Consider the following 18,093-nt stretch of genomic DNA (forward strand, 5'->3'; position numbering starts at 1 on the left):
TCTACATGCTATGGATATGACACTATTTTAAAATATTTTATACTTTAAAAAATTGTTGTAACACATAATACATAATATTGTAAGTAAGTTTAATTCTTGTAATTTGGAAATTCAGTCAGAAATATTAAAGAATTATGTAGATCTTGAAAGGGTAAAATAATCCTGCATTTATGATATTAATTTCTCTTAAATTGTTCTATTTTATTTTATAAGGAAATTAAGTGGTTATACATTTTTGACAAGTAGTTTTGATAAAGTTAAACATAGATTATTGATATTTACTTAATGCTTTATAATCACTCAATGATTGTCACTCCAAATTAGGCCATGTTTTTTCACATTTTGCAGAAGAATAATTTCCTAAGAAACAACTATTGAGGCTTGGTTATATATGTAACATTTCAGTCTGGGCAGAATTCTTTTTTTACTTTTGTTTGCTCAATATTTATGTCATTAGTAATAGTAACAGTATCATATATTTGTGTGCAGTGTTGCAACTGACAAAGTGTTGTAATAAACTTGGCAACAACCCTTTGGTATCTCATTTTTGCAGCTGAATTTTCTAAGGCAGGTAGATAGAGAGAAGTCCCACAGCTAATAATTGGAAAATTGTGCCTTGGATCTGATTCTTCCCAGCCAACTTCAGTGTTCATTTCAGTACATTTTATCTATGAAGGGTTTCTTCTAGGGAGAGTTGGTCATGGTCTTACAATTTTTAACCCCAGTGATTTTGGTTGTTATCATTATGTCTTGCACATAATAAACAGTCACTAAAGAATTGTGGGTCAGGTGTGGTGGCTCACGCCTGTAATCCCAGCAATTTGGGAGGCTGAGGCGGGTGGATCATGAGGCCAAGAGATGGAGACCGTCCTGGCCAACATGGTGAAACCCCCTCTCTACTAAAATACAAAAAAAAAAAATTAGCCGGGTGTGGTGGCGCGTGGCTGTAGTACCAGCTAGCTACTCAGGAGGCTGAGGCAGGAGAATTGCTTGAACCTGGGAGGCAGAGGTTGCAGTGAGCCAAGTTTGTGCCACTGCACTCCAGTCTGGCAACAGAGCTAGACTCCATCTCAAAAAAAAAAAAAAAAAAAAACAATTGTGGAAGGAGGTGAGGAAGGAAGGAAGGAAATAAGGAAGGAGGGAAAGAAGGAAGGAAGGAAAGAAAGAAGGGAGGGAGGGGCAGGCTGAAAGGAAGAAAGAGGAAGGGCATGAAGGAAGGAGGGAGTCCTTTTGTGTGGTAAAGGATTTTTGGAACCTCTAAATGATAATAGTAGTCCCCCAGTTCTCAGCTATTTCAGAGAACTGTCCAGCTTCCCCAGCAATGATCATTTGTCCTGACCTTTTTTGCCAAGGCAAACCAGGTCTAGAGTAAAATACTACAAAATACATTCTCTGGTATTAAAAAGGAATGGCCAAAACCGTAATTACTTTTGCACCAACCTAATAGTAAGTTTCTGCTTTACCTTATACTTTCTTCCTTATAATACTGTAGTTGTTGATATACCAAGGAAAGTGTGTTTGGGATAAAGTGGTCACATAAATGGCAAACATCAAAGTAATGTCAGATTTTGTAGTGTTTCTAATTGCTGTTCATTTTGTAGTCACTAGAAGACAACTTACAAATTGTGAAAAACTAGTCATAAATCAGAGGGAGATAAGGTTTAGTGAGATCCAGTTCACCTCCTTCCTGGAACAACTATTGGGGGGTATCATCTTTTATATATTGAAACATATTTTATCTTCCAAATCTTTAGTTTACCTTTAATACAACTCCTCCCAGCCCCCCCAGAAAGAATGCTGTTTGCTCTGATTGGCATAGGACCCGCTTTGTCGGTTTCATTACATCCTGGTTGAATTACCAAATGGAAACTGATTTAGGAATACTCAGTGTGTACGGCACAGAGAAAAAATATCACTGCGAAATTTATAGGCCTGTGTAAGACTGTCAGGGCCCTGTGTTCAAATAAGGAGAGCAAAAGGAAACCTGGCGAAAATCTGAAGAGTGTATATAGCACCATCTCCATCCCGGCTTCTTCTGACAATTACAACTTATTCCTGTGCTTGGCTGCTGGTTTGGAGCAGCTGCATCCACTCAGTTAACACTTCGCATCACCTGGGAGCTCATTGTTGCCTTACAATTCGTGATCATTTTTTGATCTCACTACTGCTAAAGGATAAAAGTGCTAAGCATAATAATCCATAACTGTATGAGATACTTGCTACTTCATTTCCCTCCAAGAATCATTTTGCTATGAAATATCCCATTACTAGTTTCAGGTAATGATCTAAGAATTTTTTAAATGACTGTGTCAGAGCTAGGGGCTTCAGGATAGCATTACAAGGATAATCATTTCAGAGAGATATATTTTTAAGGCCTTTTAAAAAGAGGGTTGTTTCTAGTTTTTAACATATTTGTTAATCTTATGTTGATGATCTCATAAGATCAGAGTCTAGGGAAGAAATATGTCTATGTGTTGCTTATATCACTGCTTTTTTTTATTGTTTACATTTTATAAGGAGTGTCTACATTTTGGGGGGAGGTGGAATGTTGGTTTTGTTGTTTTTAGCAAAAGCCTTGGCATTTGTCCTGAGAGAGCCCATGCAGTGTTTGCTGTTCAGGTTGCATGAAGGGCAATCTTTAGCAACCTGTCAGAGATGCAAAGGCCACTAGGGTCTGCTTGAGGTTCAGAGTTCCTCTGCAGGACTGCGTGGTGACAGCACACCACAGGTGGCCCATTCAGCACTGTCACCTGGGACAGCAAGGATACCCTGCTCCATTTGTCATCCTATGGAATTCTGTCAGCAGTTGAAAGCCTTTCCGCACAAAACCTTTAACATTCGAGGCAAACTTCCTAATTTTTTTTTTTTTTTTTGAGACAGAGTTTCTCTCTGTCACCCAGGCTTGAGTGCAGCGGTGCAATCTCGGCTCACTGCAACCACCACCTCCCAGGTTCAAGCGATTCTCCTGCCTCAACCTCCTGACTAGTTGGGATTACAGGGGCACGCCACCATGCTTAGCTAATTTTTGTATTTTTAGTAGAGATGGGGTTTCACCATGTTGGTCAGGCTGGTCGCAAACTCCTGACCTCATGATCCTCCCATCTCGGCCTCCCAAAGTGCTGGGATTACAGGCGTGATCCACCGTACCCAGCCCATTTCCTGATATTTTTAAAGGCAATTGCCGTGGATGAAAATATTAATACATAGCACCTAAATAAGTAGTTTTTTACATGAAAGGATATTATGTTAAGATTATATGCTGTGTGATATATAGAAATGTTGTATACTCCATGATTTTACAGACCAAACAATGCAAATCATGTTTCCCCTCTTCTTAATGAAGATGTTAAAGTATAACTGATAATTGATGGTAAAAATCAACTGTCTACTCATTCTTTCTTATTCCTTTTGTTTAGTTTGTTTGCTTTGTAGGCCTGGAAAAGATGCCTTGAAATGTATTTTGAAAATAGCTTTTTGTTGGAGTAATAAAAAATTAGTCCAATTCTTATTTATCCATAGTAATGATTCCAGAATAACATGCATATCCTTAGGAATAAAGTTCTCCTTTAAAAAAATAAATAAATAGCATACATCTTTGAAGTCCCCAGATTTCCATTGTCAAGATTTTTCTCTCTTATACATACCCAAATTAAGAGCCTTCCCTGCTTGCCCATTAATATTTGCTATTATTCATTGAATGCCAATTTTTTTTGCCAATTCCTTTATCTAGATTATTTATAATCTCTACAGAATTCTGTAAGAGTGCCATTACCCCTCTTTTCTTAATGGGAATATTGAGCATCTGAGTGGTTAAATGACTTATTCAAAGCCAGTAGGAGACAAGATTTAAACCACATCTGTCTCCAAATCCAAGTTGTTTTGAGTGTCTTTTGCTGTTATTCGAAAAAGCCATGCTGAGATCAATGAAAGGGGTCCAAAAACATGCCTTAGACAGGATAATAAGAGGTAAGCAAGGCCATGAGTAATTCAGAAATGGAATAATCAGATATTGAGTATTCCAGTCAGATAGAATAAAAATCAAGCAGGGGAGAAGACAAAATTAGGTTATGTGTCACAACAAAATGTAGACTTTCGAAGGAAATGAACAGGAAAGGCAGAAGAAAATGGAAAAGTAATACATGGCAGGTCAAATAAAAGTAAACAAGGTCATATGAAACTCACATGCAAATAATAAAATAGAAACTAGTAAGGAAGACAGAAAGGAATTAAAAAGGAATTAAAAATTCATAAGAATGTATCAGTAGACAAGACAAAAAATTGCCTCTAAAGATGGATTTTTTTTTTTTTCCTAAAAGAGTATACAGAATCTGTACTGGCTTGATATACTGGATTTGCTTTTCATCCTGAAAATATCATTGATAAACATTGTGTATATTAGACTATTTTTGGTTGGGACTGAGTATTGCCCATGGTGTTCCCAATGATATGAGAAGAAACATCCTGGTACTAAATGCCCTGGTGGCCTGGGGCTGAGAGCTTTGGCTTTGTATAATTCATGCACCCACTTTCATGTAACATGAAGTTTGACAAGTGAATATTAAGTTCATTATATGAAGGTGTTGCAAACCAAACTTGAAACTTATTTCTACCTCTCATTCTAAATGGAGATATTTTGTAGTGCTTTAGTCTACATTTACAGTGATATTAGACTCTTTCCATTTCCTTAAAAGTATGATGGCGTTTGGACATTCAACCATGTTCCTCTAAGAAATTAGAGTAGAAAAGAAATTTAGAAGAGAATGGCTTCTAATCTGCATGTTGATATGTATCTGACTAATAATCTATAATGTTTTCATTTGGAACAAATAAGCCAACTTGTGTTTCTTTTTCAATATATACATCATGTCTAAAAAATGTAAAGTCAATAGGCATGTAAAACATTTCAAAAATAAATAATTTTATCAATTGATTGCCATTAAAAATAGATGTCTAAATTGAGCTGCACTGTCATGACTTTATACCATTACCTTGAACCTTCCTGAGAAATGTATTTTGCTTAATGACAATAGAGCTTCTCTTTTCCAACTACCTGGAAGATAAAATATTGGTTAAAAAATGTTGAGCCTCTTTTCCTATTTAGTTATAGTAAAATTAGTTAACTCTATAATTCTCTCTTTTATAATTTGATTCTATGTAGTGAGACCACAAACAGCTTAACTTCTCTGCTATTGTTTGTAAGGTCTGCAAGTTTAGTGAAATCTGTACCTTATATGAACTCTTCCTTTTAGGATAATTTAAGATTAAAGGCTGTTTAGAAGGGGAAAAAAAAGTCAATGTTAACCTTTCTCCTTTCTCTCCTCTTCAGCTACATCTACATCCACCACTGGGACAAGCCATCTTGTAAAATGTGCGGAGAAGGAGAAAACTTTCTGTGTGAATGGAGGGGAGTGCTTCATGGTGAAAGACCTTTCAAACCCCTCGAGATACTTGTGCAAGTAAGAAAAGAAATCCTGTGTGTGGCTTATGTCTATAACTCCTTGTTTCAGATGATTCTATGTCTCATGATGTATTGTTGCTTTTTTTCCAATTTTGTTGCGTCATGTTGAATAATGCTGTTTTGTATGTAGAGTGTTTTAAAACATTCGCACCATTCGTCATCACTCCTCTGTCATATGCAGAATTGTTTTTTGCTCTTTTCAATGTGTGTGAGGTGTTTTTTGTTTTTGTTTTTGTTTTTTGCCATGTTATTTATAGTGTTGCTTTCCTTGTGGTTTTTCTTGTTGTTATTCAGAAAAGATGTGCAGATATCACAGAGGCCTATAACTTTTGGTATCTACTTCTACATCCAATGTATGAATTAAGCTGTAAGATAATGTTGCTTTCTTATCCCAGTGATCACCTGCCAAATGAATAAGACAACAAAAAGAAGCAGAAGGGCAGAAGATTATTTACTGACATATATCTATTACACTTGGGATTGTCTTACTGTTGCATAACTATTTTTTAAATGGAGTTTAGTTTTATATTGCTAGTAAAAAAAGAGAAAAAAGTAAATTGCATATATTTGGAAATACATTGTATGTAGCATCCCTGTGGGTGACAGCAGTGTTCTTTCATTTGTCTATAGATATATCTAGAATAGCACTGTCTTTCCAATGACCTGAAGGAGTTGATGCACCATTAAGAAGTATCCAATTTAGGCCTGGGCACAGTGGCTCACACCTGTAATCCCAGCACTTTGGGAGGCCAAGGCGGGCAGATCACGAGGTCAGGAGATCGAGACCATCCTGGCTAACACCGTGAAACCCCGTCTCTACTAAAAATACAAAAAAAATTAGCTGGGCGTGGTGGCACACGCCTGTAGTCCCAGCTACTCGGGAGGCTGAGGCAGGAGAATGGCGTGAACCTGGGAGGTGGAGCTTGCAGTGAGCCGAGATTGCACCACTGCACTCCAGCCTGGGTGACAGAGCGAGGCTCCGTCCCAAAAAATAAAAAAAAAATAAAAATAGAGAAGTATCCAATTTATTCTCTCTCAACAGGCAGCATAAGATAGTGATAGTATCAGTACATTAAATATTTAAACCTTGTAGTAAAAACTAATAGGACTCATTAAAAAGTATGTTTATTTTGCCATGCATTTTAAGTTTACTGTTGATATTTAGTCTACATACGGTATATGGACTTAAAATTTGATGTGGGCATAAAAATATATTTAATGTTTTATTGAAATGATGAAAATACACCTTTGTTTTGCTCTTCACGAACAGCTATATCCCAAAAGCAAGGTATTTTAAAAGTCGTTCCTTAAAAAATGTGATGTAGAACATCTAATAAATTTTGCCAGCAGTCCCCAGCAAAAACATGCAGTGGGGACATTATTCTAAAGCAGCAATGCTTGTTCTAAAGGAGGGAAAACCATTTTGTCACAAAAATTGTTTTCTGCTAGAATATTGGTGTGTGACTTAAATCTTGACAAGGAAGAACAAGTCTGTTAGAGAGGCAATTGAACTGATAGGAGCAATTAGCAAAATGAAAAAGGCACCAGAAATAGTCAACAAGGCCTTGTCCCTTTTACATCACAGAAATACTATATAAATATTTAGATGCCAATTCTAATAAAATCTTAATTATATTTATAAGTAAGGAAGTGCATCTTAAAAAACATATGTTTTAAAGACAAAAAAAGCAACGATCGAAAATACCATTTTGTAGGCCATGTTTTGCTGCTCTCTGAGCTGTGGTAGATTGGGCGTGTCTGTAGCGTGCCTGATGGGACCTCATGGCTCTGAACAAGCACCTTCCAGAACTTCTCCTTTGTTGCACTCTAAAGCTCTTCTTTGAAAAAAGTAGATACAGTGCCAAGACAAGACAAGTGTTGGTGGTTGTATAGCTGATTTTATCAAAGACAGACAATTTGTAAAAGTAAATATAATCTGTTAGAGTGAATAAAAGACTTAGAGCCAGAACAGTAAAATTCTAATCTCAATTACTAAACATCTCTTTCACGGAAATAAATAATTTTTATAAGCCAAAGTGAAATGATAGGTAAAAGTCTTGCAAAAATATTAAAGCAAGATGAAATACGAGTATGAGGCCAGGTGCATGCCTGTAATCTCAAAACTTTAAGAGGCCGAGGCAGATGGATCTCTTGAGCCCAGGAGTTGGAGACCAACCTGGACAATGTAGCAAAACACCATTGCTACAAAAAATACAGAAAAATAATTAGCCAGGCATGGTGGTATGCACCTGTAGTCCCAACTATTCGGGAGGCCAAGGTGGGAGGATCACTTGAGCCCGGAAAGTTGAGTCTGCAGTGAGTTAAGATCACGCCACTGCACTCCAGCCCTGGTGACAGAGTAAGGCTGTCAAAAAAAAATGAATAAATAGAATAAAAAATTAAAAAAACAGTATGTAGAAAAGATCATTCCTTTTAGATCTGAATTATCTCATACGACTATGTTTATTGTTTAAAAAATAATCTTAGAGATTCACTTCTTGGTCACTAAAATATTCAAATCTATATGCTTGCAGCAGAATAAAAATCTGTCTGATTTAGTCTTTAGTTCTGCTGACTTGCTGTGAATACAGCACAAATATGAGACATCCCCATATTTATCATAGCAAATTGGGATGAACCGGGTTTTTAGTTTGTAAGGTTTTCTCTGATCAAAATAGAAAATGCCAGAAGCTGAGAATTGTAATCTATAAAATATGAGGTTCATTTGTTATATGGGGAAGCCTTGTTATTTTTTCCTAATCTTAAGCATACAGTGTAATTGTATTTTAATAAATCTCCTTGAAAAAGCATTTAAATTATAGGTCCTTAAATTCTTCTCCTTTTTAAACAGTGTACCCATATTATCTATGTCTCATATTTTTACTTCTTCAGAAAAGCATCTGAGACCACTATATTTTAATTATAGTAATGAAATATGATCATTTTTCATCATCACTTTGCAAAGATTTACAAGCTGAGTGAGTACATACGATAGTTTCTGCATACCTCTAAGGAACCAGGGCAGTTCTTTTCCACATATTAATTTCAGCTATTATTTAGCCCTCCCACGTCCAATACAAAACATGCATTCGTGTAAGTGCTGTTCAGTTTTTTCATTTTAATATTGTGCCAACAACTGCAATTTTTCTTCACTCAACACAGTTTCTCATTAAATCTTAAGCCTAATCCAGTAGTAAAAATGTGCTATATTTTAAAAATCTTGAAGTGAAACATTTGTTACTCTTCTGATAATTATTAAAGCCCCAAGCCATCCTCTGAGCTAATTGTCTAGTGGATCATTCTTGCCTTCTAGTTCTAAGAAATTACACCTTTTTTTTTTTTGTAATTAGGATCTTTTAGGTAAGTGATTTAAATTATTACTGGATCTTATCAGAAAGAAAATCTTTGACATCTATGATTTTGATAACTTCCCCCTCCTTTGAGATGGTGACTTTATTCACATATTAAAGCAAGCCAGAACCTTGAGGGAAGAATTGGAGAGTATATTTTACATCTAAAATATTTCAAACCTTTCTCGTTACATGAAACTGTTTTTATTTTTTAAAATCCTGTATGTAAAATATCTATAGCATTAAAAATAATCACTAGTCAGAATTTAAACAAAGACATAATATACTAGGTCTTATGATAATACACTGTTCGCTAGACCACTTGAATAGAAACAGAAGACATAAAAATATTGCATTGGCTCATCATGGTCCTGTCTATGAAGCCAGTTCATAGTTTCCATATGGTCTATCTGTCTAGAGCTAAGCATTGCTGAAGCATGAGCCACATCATTGAAAATCAGCTTTATCCCTGACTAAAGACATGACTCAGAAACACCACAAGCATGGAAGTTTCCAAGTAGTCTCTCTGGTCACCTAATCTGCTGTTGTCTTCTTGGGAGTTGAAGTAGAAGATGTTACAGCAAATCTCTTTTGTCTCTCTGCTTAGAACAAGGTGTTTCGAATGGATTAAACATATTAACAGTGAAAAACTTCTCTGAGGAGAGGTTTCCGGATTGCTTGGACCTCCTCCTGGGGACTGTGTGGGAATTTCAGTGGTAGTTCTCATCTTTTATATTTTTTTTCTCTACAGTAATTTAAAATTTATTCTGTGGAAAAAAATAGTTACTATTCCAGATTATATAAAGATGAGAAAAGAATCATTCCATTTTGTACCCTCTGATGCTTTATGTAGTCCTGTGGTTCAAAGAAACAAGACACATGAAATCAAACATGAAATTATCCAGATTTCCTCTTGCATCTTTTCTCTGTTCTTGTGTATCTGTTCTTCTGAACAGTTTCAGTGGAGAACTACTTTGGAAGATGTTGATGTGATTTTTTTTAATCTAAAAATTATTTTATATCAGGCTGTGCTTATAAGTCCAACATGTTGTCCAGTGGACAGATGTGCCTTCATCTGGAGGGTATTAGAGTTTTAAACTACCAATTTTGGTGAACAGTCTTATGTCCTTTCACTTCAACTCTCTGGACAATATATTTATTTATAACATGAAGTTAATATGTTCTCCAAATTTCTTCCCAGGGAGTCAGTGAAATTAAATGAGTTCATTTCTGCTAAAGTACTTTTAACTCTGGGGAAGCAAAATTTATTTTTCCTTATAATAAAAAGTAAATGGTAGTATTACATTCTCTCAGTAGACATTGGAAAAATATATACACCTGTTTTAACAGACTGTGTTATCATGTTTAATTTTTTTTTTTTTTTTTTTTTTTTTTTTTTTTTTTTTTTTTGAGATGGAGTTTCATGCTCTTGTTGCCCAGGCTGGAGTGCAATGGTGCAGTCCCAGCTCACTGAAACCTCTGCCTCCCAGGTTCAAGCGATTCTCCTGCTTCAGCCTCCCAAGTAGCTGGGATTACAGACATGCACCACCATGCCCAGCTGATTTTTTGTGTTTAGTAGAGACAGGGTTTCACCACGTTGGTCAGGCTGGCCTCAAACTCCTGACTTCAGGTGATCCACCTGCCTTGGCCTCCCAAAGTGCTGGGATTACAGGCATGAGCCACCATGCCTGGCCCATGTTTAATTTCTAATTCTTTATTTTACTTAAGAGTAGCAGTTTTATGTGGTTTGTTGGGACCACCAACTATCTTTATAACTTTTCTTTGACAGATCGTTTAATATTTCTGATCATTAGCTTCCTTATAATGCAAAAACAACAAAAAACAAACTAAATTTGGAAAGATGGAAGGTATCTGTAAACATAGACTTTTATAATTTTGTATAATGAATGTTTATGAAGCCATGTAGGGCCTTATTATATTATACATTATTATAAGAGACAGGTATGAAAAACATAACTATGGGAGACAAAATCACAGCAAATATAATACATTAAGTTTGATAGATGAAATATTTATCCAACGTATTTGATAATATATATAATGTAAATGAAATATTTATCAAATTATGCCTGAGGTCGCAATTTTTTTAATTTTTGCAGTCAGACCTTGGCAATGACCTTGAGCAGTAGGATATTAAAATCTCCCACAGGCTTAGCGTCCCAATAATGGAACACTAAGCATAAATGGATTAACATTTGTTTATAGAACAGCTATTCGCCAGGCATTTTTTAAAACACAGAGAAAATATAAGGAATGGTGTCTGATCTCTGGGAACTCAGTCTGTTAAAGAAAATGAAATTGCTAAAATAGAAAATCAATGAGTGAATATATGCCAAATGGTACAATGCTGACTATTAAGGTAATACAAATTTAAAGAAGGGAAAGAAAAGACTGAAATAAGTTAGAGAAGACTTTTTAAATATAATCATCATTTATAGAGTCTTTCCTTTATACCAGGAAGGCATTGTGGTTGTAGGAATTCTTTCTCTGAGACACGGTAACATGCAGCTTAATTCTAGGAAGTAAAGCAAACAAATGAACAAAATAAAAGAACTAAGTTAAACAGTGGAGCCACTTAATGACCTCTGAAGGTCAGGCAGAGGACTTTGGGTATTGTAATAGCTAACAGGGAGCCATAGTAACATCTGGAGCAGGAGAGTGGCACCATAGACATAGCAGATGTTTAGGGAAGCGAGTCTTCCTTACAGGCTAGAAGAAGTCTGGGGACTAAGTAAGATGGGAAGAGAAAGTCAAAGACATCAAAGGCACTAGCTAAGGTTAACATTTTATAAAATACTGACATAATGATGCTGATGATAGTAACTTTTATAATATGTATTAGTAGCTGGATTAATACAATTAAACAAGGGGGCAACGGTACAAACTCACAGTTGTGTCCTGCAGTCTCATCATCATGGCTGCAGAAAGAGAAATTTGGAAAAAATAAACAGGACTGGGTTAGAACTTCCAGTCTATAAGAACACACTTTCGTTGTATTTGTAGTATTTGTTGTATTTGTAGTATTGCTGCTAACACCAATACCAGCCTAGGAGAGTTCTTTCTTTAGAATCAGTGTTACACTTGCCTGTGGTACTTCTCTGTTCTCGAATATTGTAACATTTAACAGATATAGACAGCATTTGTGAGAGCAAGTGGTGGGACTCATGTGGATCTAGATAGTGCGCTCTTCAGACGACTGTGTCCTCTATTTCTTTCATGTCCTCATATATCTAGAATCCTACTATGTGCTTATGAGGAATTTATTAACTCATTTAGACTTTTAACTCACTGAGGTAGAGTTGAAGAAAATTCTTTAGTTTTTATAGGATTCAGTTTAGGTGTAGTTTTACCTAAAATCAGGTGCATTGACTAAGTGTTCTGAATAGCTTCGTTCCTCACTTATAAAAATCAGTTGAGCAGCCATGTACATTTATTGAACTCATATGAGACAGGCTCTGTGCTCATGCTACGGACAAAGTAGTGAACAAAACCATACTGGTCTTTGCCTGATGGAGTCTGTAGGCTACTGCAAGTAACAATCATGTTTCATGTAATTAATTGAATTATAAATCACAGGTTTGCCAAGTGCTATGAAGGATATTAATTGAGCTAAGGGAATGTACAATGAAAGACCTAGTCAGAGGCTGACTCTGCTCTGTGGAAAAAAGAATAAAAAAAGAGTATGCAGTCATACTCTTGAGATGTATATAGAGTCAATTTAAAATATTTCATTGTGTATATATACCACATTTTCTTAATCCATTCATCTGTTGGTGAACACTTAAGTTGATTTTATAAGTTGGCTATTGTGAATAGTAGATTTTTTATAACTTGGCTATTGTGAATAGTGGATTTTATAACTTGGCTATTGTGAATAGTGGATGAATATTTTAGCTAGATTGATTTAATTATTCCATGTTGTATTCATAAATCATAACATCATTTTCTACCCCATAAATGTATACAAGTACAAATTGTCAATTTACAGGAAAACGAATACACAATTTTGAAATATTTATATTGAATGATTTAAGGAAAAAGTGAATATTTAGATGTTTTATCACAGAATGAGGCTGGTGAAGTGGATAAGGCTATAAAGCCCCTCAGAACCCCTAAGCTGTTTGACGAGACAGGGAAACTTCCTCAAGAGAGGAAAACCAAACCACAAATTAGCAGTCGATATGTCATTGTGTCACAATGACGTGGAGATGTATGGGATGTAGATTGATCCCACATCCGATGAAATTGTTTGACCCCCAACTTAAGGATTCATCATGTAGAGTAAACATGGGCAAGGGTTTTAGTCTTTCTGCAGATGAGCATTTCAGAGCAAGCTGTGCAAACAGAGATTTAGGAAGGGCACCAAGGTTCAAACAAGAAGTTAATTCACAAACACTGCCACCCTCATTATTGGGATTGTATGTCCTGGACATTGAAAAACAACATTTGAAAAGGCAGGACAAGTTAGGTTTGGTTTGGTTTGGTTTTTTTCTCAGCATTTACCCATGAGTCTAGTGTGGCCACTCTATGTATCCTCTTATCTCATGGATTGGAAACTAGTCCCCAGATTGTCATTAAAAAGAAAATGGAGGATATATACTGTCTGAACAGTGGTGGTGAGATGTAGGTTGGATCTGAAGGAAACATTTTATATTTAATATTTTCTTTAATGATGTTAAAGAGGGCATTCCCTTGGGGAAATAAATGTCTTTTGCAGATGATGCTAGAAAGAACGCTAAAACACAAATTAGAAAAGCATATGCAAACCTCAAGAAACTTCACTTAAAGGTAGATAACAGAATGAGGTTCATCTTGGAAAAATGCAGACTAATAGTAACAATACATTTGGGAAAGAATAATCTACAACACAGATACTCAGCCAGTGAGTGGGCGAGTTCTGGGCAGAATGCTGAGCTGGCTAAGAGGTGAGAAAAGTCAGTGTTTGCAACACGATACTGTAGGAAAACAGACCAGCACAGTTGGAGCTGGCGTAGACACTGCCACCTCGAGTTTACACAGAGAGAGAGCAAAGCCTTTGGTGTCTGATACTCTCTCACCAATATTCCTTGATAGAGATTTGTTGATATTTCTATCATTTAATATTTGTAAACATAGACATCAAATAATTTCAAATACCACAGCTAGTATTGAGGAAAAGCAGACAGATAATAGGGACTTTTCATTTTTCGACAAGGTATTTTTTAAATTGTCCAAATATTTCACTGTGGAATGATGACTAGAGAGAGAGGAAATATCAGCTGTATTTTTTTTTTCTTCCTCTTGTTCCTGATCAAGGGAGGGTTTGATGAAAATGAAGCTGAGAAGAGAAAGGATGTCTAAGGATGGTTTATAAATTGACCATAAATGTGTGGTTTATAAAATTAGCCAACCCTAACTAGAAGTTTCTTGGGGTCCGTGAATATCTTTAAAAACGTCTAGAATCTCCACCAAGAAAAAATGGAAAATAATTTATTCAATTGGAATATAAAAAATACACCAAGCATTAAATTTATTTCAAAATACATACATCTATGGTTGATTACATAGTAAGCATATCAGGATATTAACAGTATATTGAAGTTATTATTAACCACAGTTTTTATTATACTGGTGCTGGGCAGAAGTTTGGTTAGTAGAATGCACTGCTTTATTGAATCTGAAGTAAACTGGTATTTCACTAATAGTATTTGAATTCAAGATAACAGACTTACTTTTAAAGAATCAAAGAATCTTTTCCAAATTGCAAACATGATGTTAAAGGATTTTATTGGAGGGAGGGAGACTGTGAGAAGGATACTGGGAATTTCTGTAAAAATTATTCGAGGGCAGGCACAGCAGCTCATGCCTGTAATCCCAGCACTTTGCGAGGTCAAGGCGGGTGGATCACCTGAGGTTTAGGAGTTTGAGACCAGCCTGACCAACATGGCAAAACCCCGTCTCTACTGAAAATACAAAAATTAGCTGGGCATGGTGGTGCATGCCTGTAATCTCAGCTACTGGGGAGACTGAGGCAGGAGAATTGCTTGAATCTGGGAGGTAGAGATTGCAATGAGCTGAGATCTTGCCACTGTACTCCAGCCTGGGTGACAGAGCGAGACTCCGTCTCAAAAAATAAAAAAAATTATCTGGGAGTCCACAGAGGAGAGTGTATCATAAACTATAACAGACAGATGTTCAAGATTGACCTGTGCTTGCAAATCAATTAACTGTATGACAATCTTCCTTTTTTTTTTTTTTTTTTTTTTGAGATGGAGTCTCGTTCTGTCACCCAGGCCAGTGTGTAGTGTTGCGGTCTCTGCTCACTACAACCTCCACCTTCCGGGTTCAAGCGATTCTCCTGCCTCAGCCTCCCAAGTAGCTGGGATTACAGGCGCCCACCACCACGCCCAACCAGTTTTTGTATTTTTGATAGAGCCATTCACCATGTTGGCCAGGCTGGTCCTGAACTCCTGGCCTCAAGTGATCAGCCCACCTTGGCTTCCCAAAGTGCTGGGATTACGGGTCTTAGCCACCACACCTGGCCTGAAAGTCTCCTTTGATACAATTGTTGATCAGATACGGACGCTGTGGTCTGATCTTAAGTTCATTTTCACGGACATTTTGTGAGAGCCTATTATGAGCCAGGCATTGTGCTAGGCATTAGAGATACAAAATGATCAGAATGTGATCATTGTCTGACAGAATGTGATCAGTGTGTCACAGATCATCACAATACAGATAAGTGCAGTGAAAGAGGTCAGGATAGGGTGCAATACAAAAGGCAAGGAGAGAATTCTCCCCAGAGCATAGAAGTGGGTGATGGGGAGGTGGAGGACAGGGAAAGAGTGATGCCTAAGTTCAGAAAAAACTGTGAATTTTCACCCCATTAATAACAAATATAGAACAAACATGATCATGTTAAGAGCAAATACTAAAATTTTTAAAAACCCTGATTTCCATCTTCTAATCTGATTAATGAAACGAATGGTATATACATACACACACACACACACACACACACACATATGTATATATATTTAAAGCTACAACAAGTACTTGTTATTCAGATACTTAGATTGTTCTCAGACATAAAATTCTTGGAATTTGCTCAAACTCATGCCAAAGCTTATTGTTCAAACTCAGGTTTGATTTACTGTTATTCTTATCTTCCAGGAAAGTGATGGATTGAATGTTTAACATACAATGTTGATAATAGAAATGTATCAGAAGCCAGTCTCCCTAGTCTGTTAGAAGTAATTCCACAGAATTTCACAGAGCTTATAGATCAACTGGGTTTTCATTTGCATGTGCTTTCTCTACACAATCAATGCAGTGTGCAGTTTGCTTATGCAGAAACTATCTCAGTTTCTGCTTTTCCCTTCCATCTCATTTAGCAACAAATTTAGATGTCTCTGAAGGCTACATCCTTTTGTTGCTGAACACTTGAGTTGCTTAGGCACTTGCAGTTTGTTTTACCTCAACAATTGTCTTAAAAATCCATTTTATCAAGAAAGATTTTTAGAAGTCATTGAGTTCTGTCGTCCCTGACTGGTAATGCATTCAGAAGAAATGATGTTGGGGTTTTCTAGCAGTGATTCCATGTGTTAGAATAAGTATCGTTTCCCAGAACCTTAGTGGGAAAAGAGGTCTTTGATAATCACTTAATTACATTCCTTCATTTTATCACTGAGGAAAATGAGACCCCGTAAAGCAAAATAGCATGTCCATGTCCAAACAGCAAGATACCACAGTGCCGAGAGAGGGCGTTTGCCTCCCTTTTCCCAGTTCAGGGTACCTTACGTCTTGAACTTTAATCTACATCCACATCTCTTAGGGATCTTGTTAAAATGAAGATTCTTATTCCATAGTTCTCGGCTGTGGCCTGCGTTTACACTAGCACACTCCTAGGAGATGCTGATGCTGTCAGTTCTAAGTAATAACAGGGTCTTATAACACTAAGAAACAATGCTGAGAAAATTCATCTCCCAAATGAAGACAAACACTAGCAAAAGGATAGTTCTGGTTGAGAGGTAGCTGGTATTTCCAAAAAATGACTTGCATACCTCAAGTAGTTCTGGTGTTAGTACACCCAGTTTTCCGTATGATTTTATGATAGAGATAAGCCATCGTCTTATGCTAGCTTCCTAGGAAACATCGTGTTAGAAATTCATAATAGTTAGAAAATTGATTGGGTAGGATTTCTGACTCCCTTTACCTAGTTGTCTTGTGCCTTCTGATCACAGAACTGGTTATAAGATGCCTAATGACAATTTCCTTGTAAATGCCTTCCTTCTCTTAAGGAACTCGTGATTCCTTAGCTATTTGTTAATTTAATGATTCTTACTAACATAAGGGCATTTCCTGCCTTGAGCAATTGTGTGGTGTGTGTCTCTCTCTTACACATACACAGCGTGTTCACATATCTTATACTATGTTCTTTTGTAAGAAACAAATGGATTACTTGTGCTCAATATGAGAATTTTAACTTTTATCAAGAATTCAAAGAAGCAGGGTGGAATGATAATTACTGAATACATCATTAATTCTGGAAACACCTGCTTTAATTATAGGGTTTGTCTATATGAACTTATAGTCCTGGTAGAGAAACAAATAAAAACCCTATTTACTTCAGAAATAATTTTGTCAAATAAGTTATATGAAAAAAGTTCCCATGTGTTTTTTCTTATATACGTTCAGTAAGAATGTGAAGACATTCTTATTGAAGCATGCGAAATGGCGTCTTTTTGAGAAATGACCCAACCTCTTTTTTTTTCTTTTTTTTTTTTTTTTTGAGACAGAGTCTTGCTCTTGTCTCCCAGGCTGGAGTGCAATGGCACGATCTCAGCTTACTGCAACCTCTGCCTCCCGGGTTCAAGTGATTCTCCTGCCTCAGCCTCCTGAGTAGCTGGGATTACAGGCGCCCGCCACCACACCCAGCTATTTTTCATATTTTTAGTAGAGACAGGGTTTCGCCATGTTGGCCAGGCTGGTCTCAAACACCTGACCTTGTTGTGATCTTCCCACCTCAGCCTCCCAAAGTGCTAGGATTACAGGCATGAGCCACTGCACCCGGCCAAGCTTATACTTCTTATTGACATATTTCTCAAGGTAGCTCTTCCTCTATTCCCTGCAGCAAAAATATTCTAAACAAAAATAATCCGTTTACTTATATGAAGGTGTTTCCAAGACTTTGAAAGAGCTGTGTCAATATAAGATGTTTGTTGTTTAAGCTTAAACACATACTCACAAGGCAAAAAATCTGAAACTGCTAGTATTTTATCGCGC

General features: G+C 36.5%; 1 protein-coding gene across 20 annotated transcripts in view; it reads left to right on the plus strand.

Annotated features, from left to right (window-relative positions):
- The window catches only part of NRG1 (neuregulin 1), a 1,128,445-nt gene that overhangs the window by 1,079,079 nt on the left and 31,273 nt on the right, over positions 1 to 18,093 (plus strand). For 18 of the 20 annotated variants that reach the window (XM_063607166.1, XM_055116444.2, XM_063607167.1 and 15 more), the window contains one exon: positions 5,327 to 5,456. In XM_063607166.1, coding sequence (XP_063463236.1) covers positions 5,327 to 5,456 — 130 coding nt within the window. Of the gene's footprint in view, positions 1 to 5,326; positions 5,461 to 18,093 lie in introns of those variants that run through there. The other 2 variants (XM_063607169.1, XM_063607170.1) reach the window with 1 other exon arrangement.

The sequence above is a fragment of the Pan paniscus genome, chromosome 7, assembly GCF_029289425.2.
Source record: "Pan paniscus chromosome 7, NHGRI_mPanPan1-v2.0_pri, whole genome shotgun sequence".
NCBI classification, from domain to species: Eukaryota; Metazoa; Chordata; class Mammalia; order Primates; family Hominidae; genus Pan; species Pan paniscus.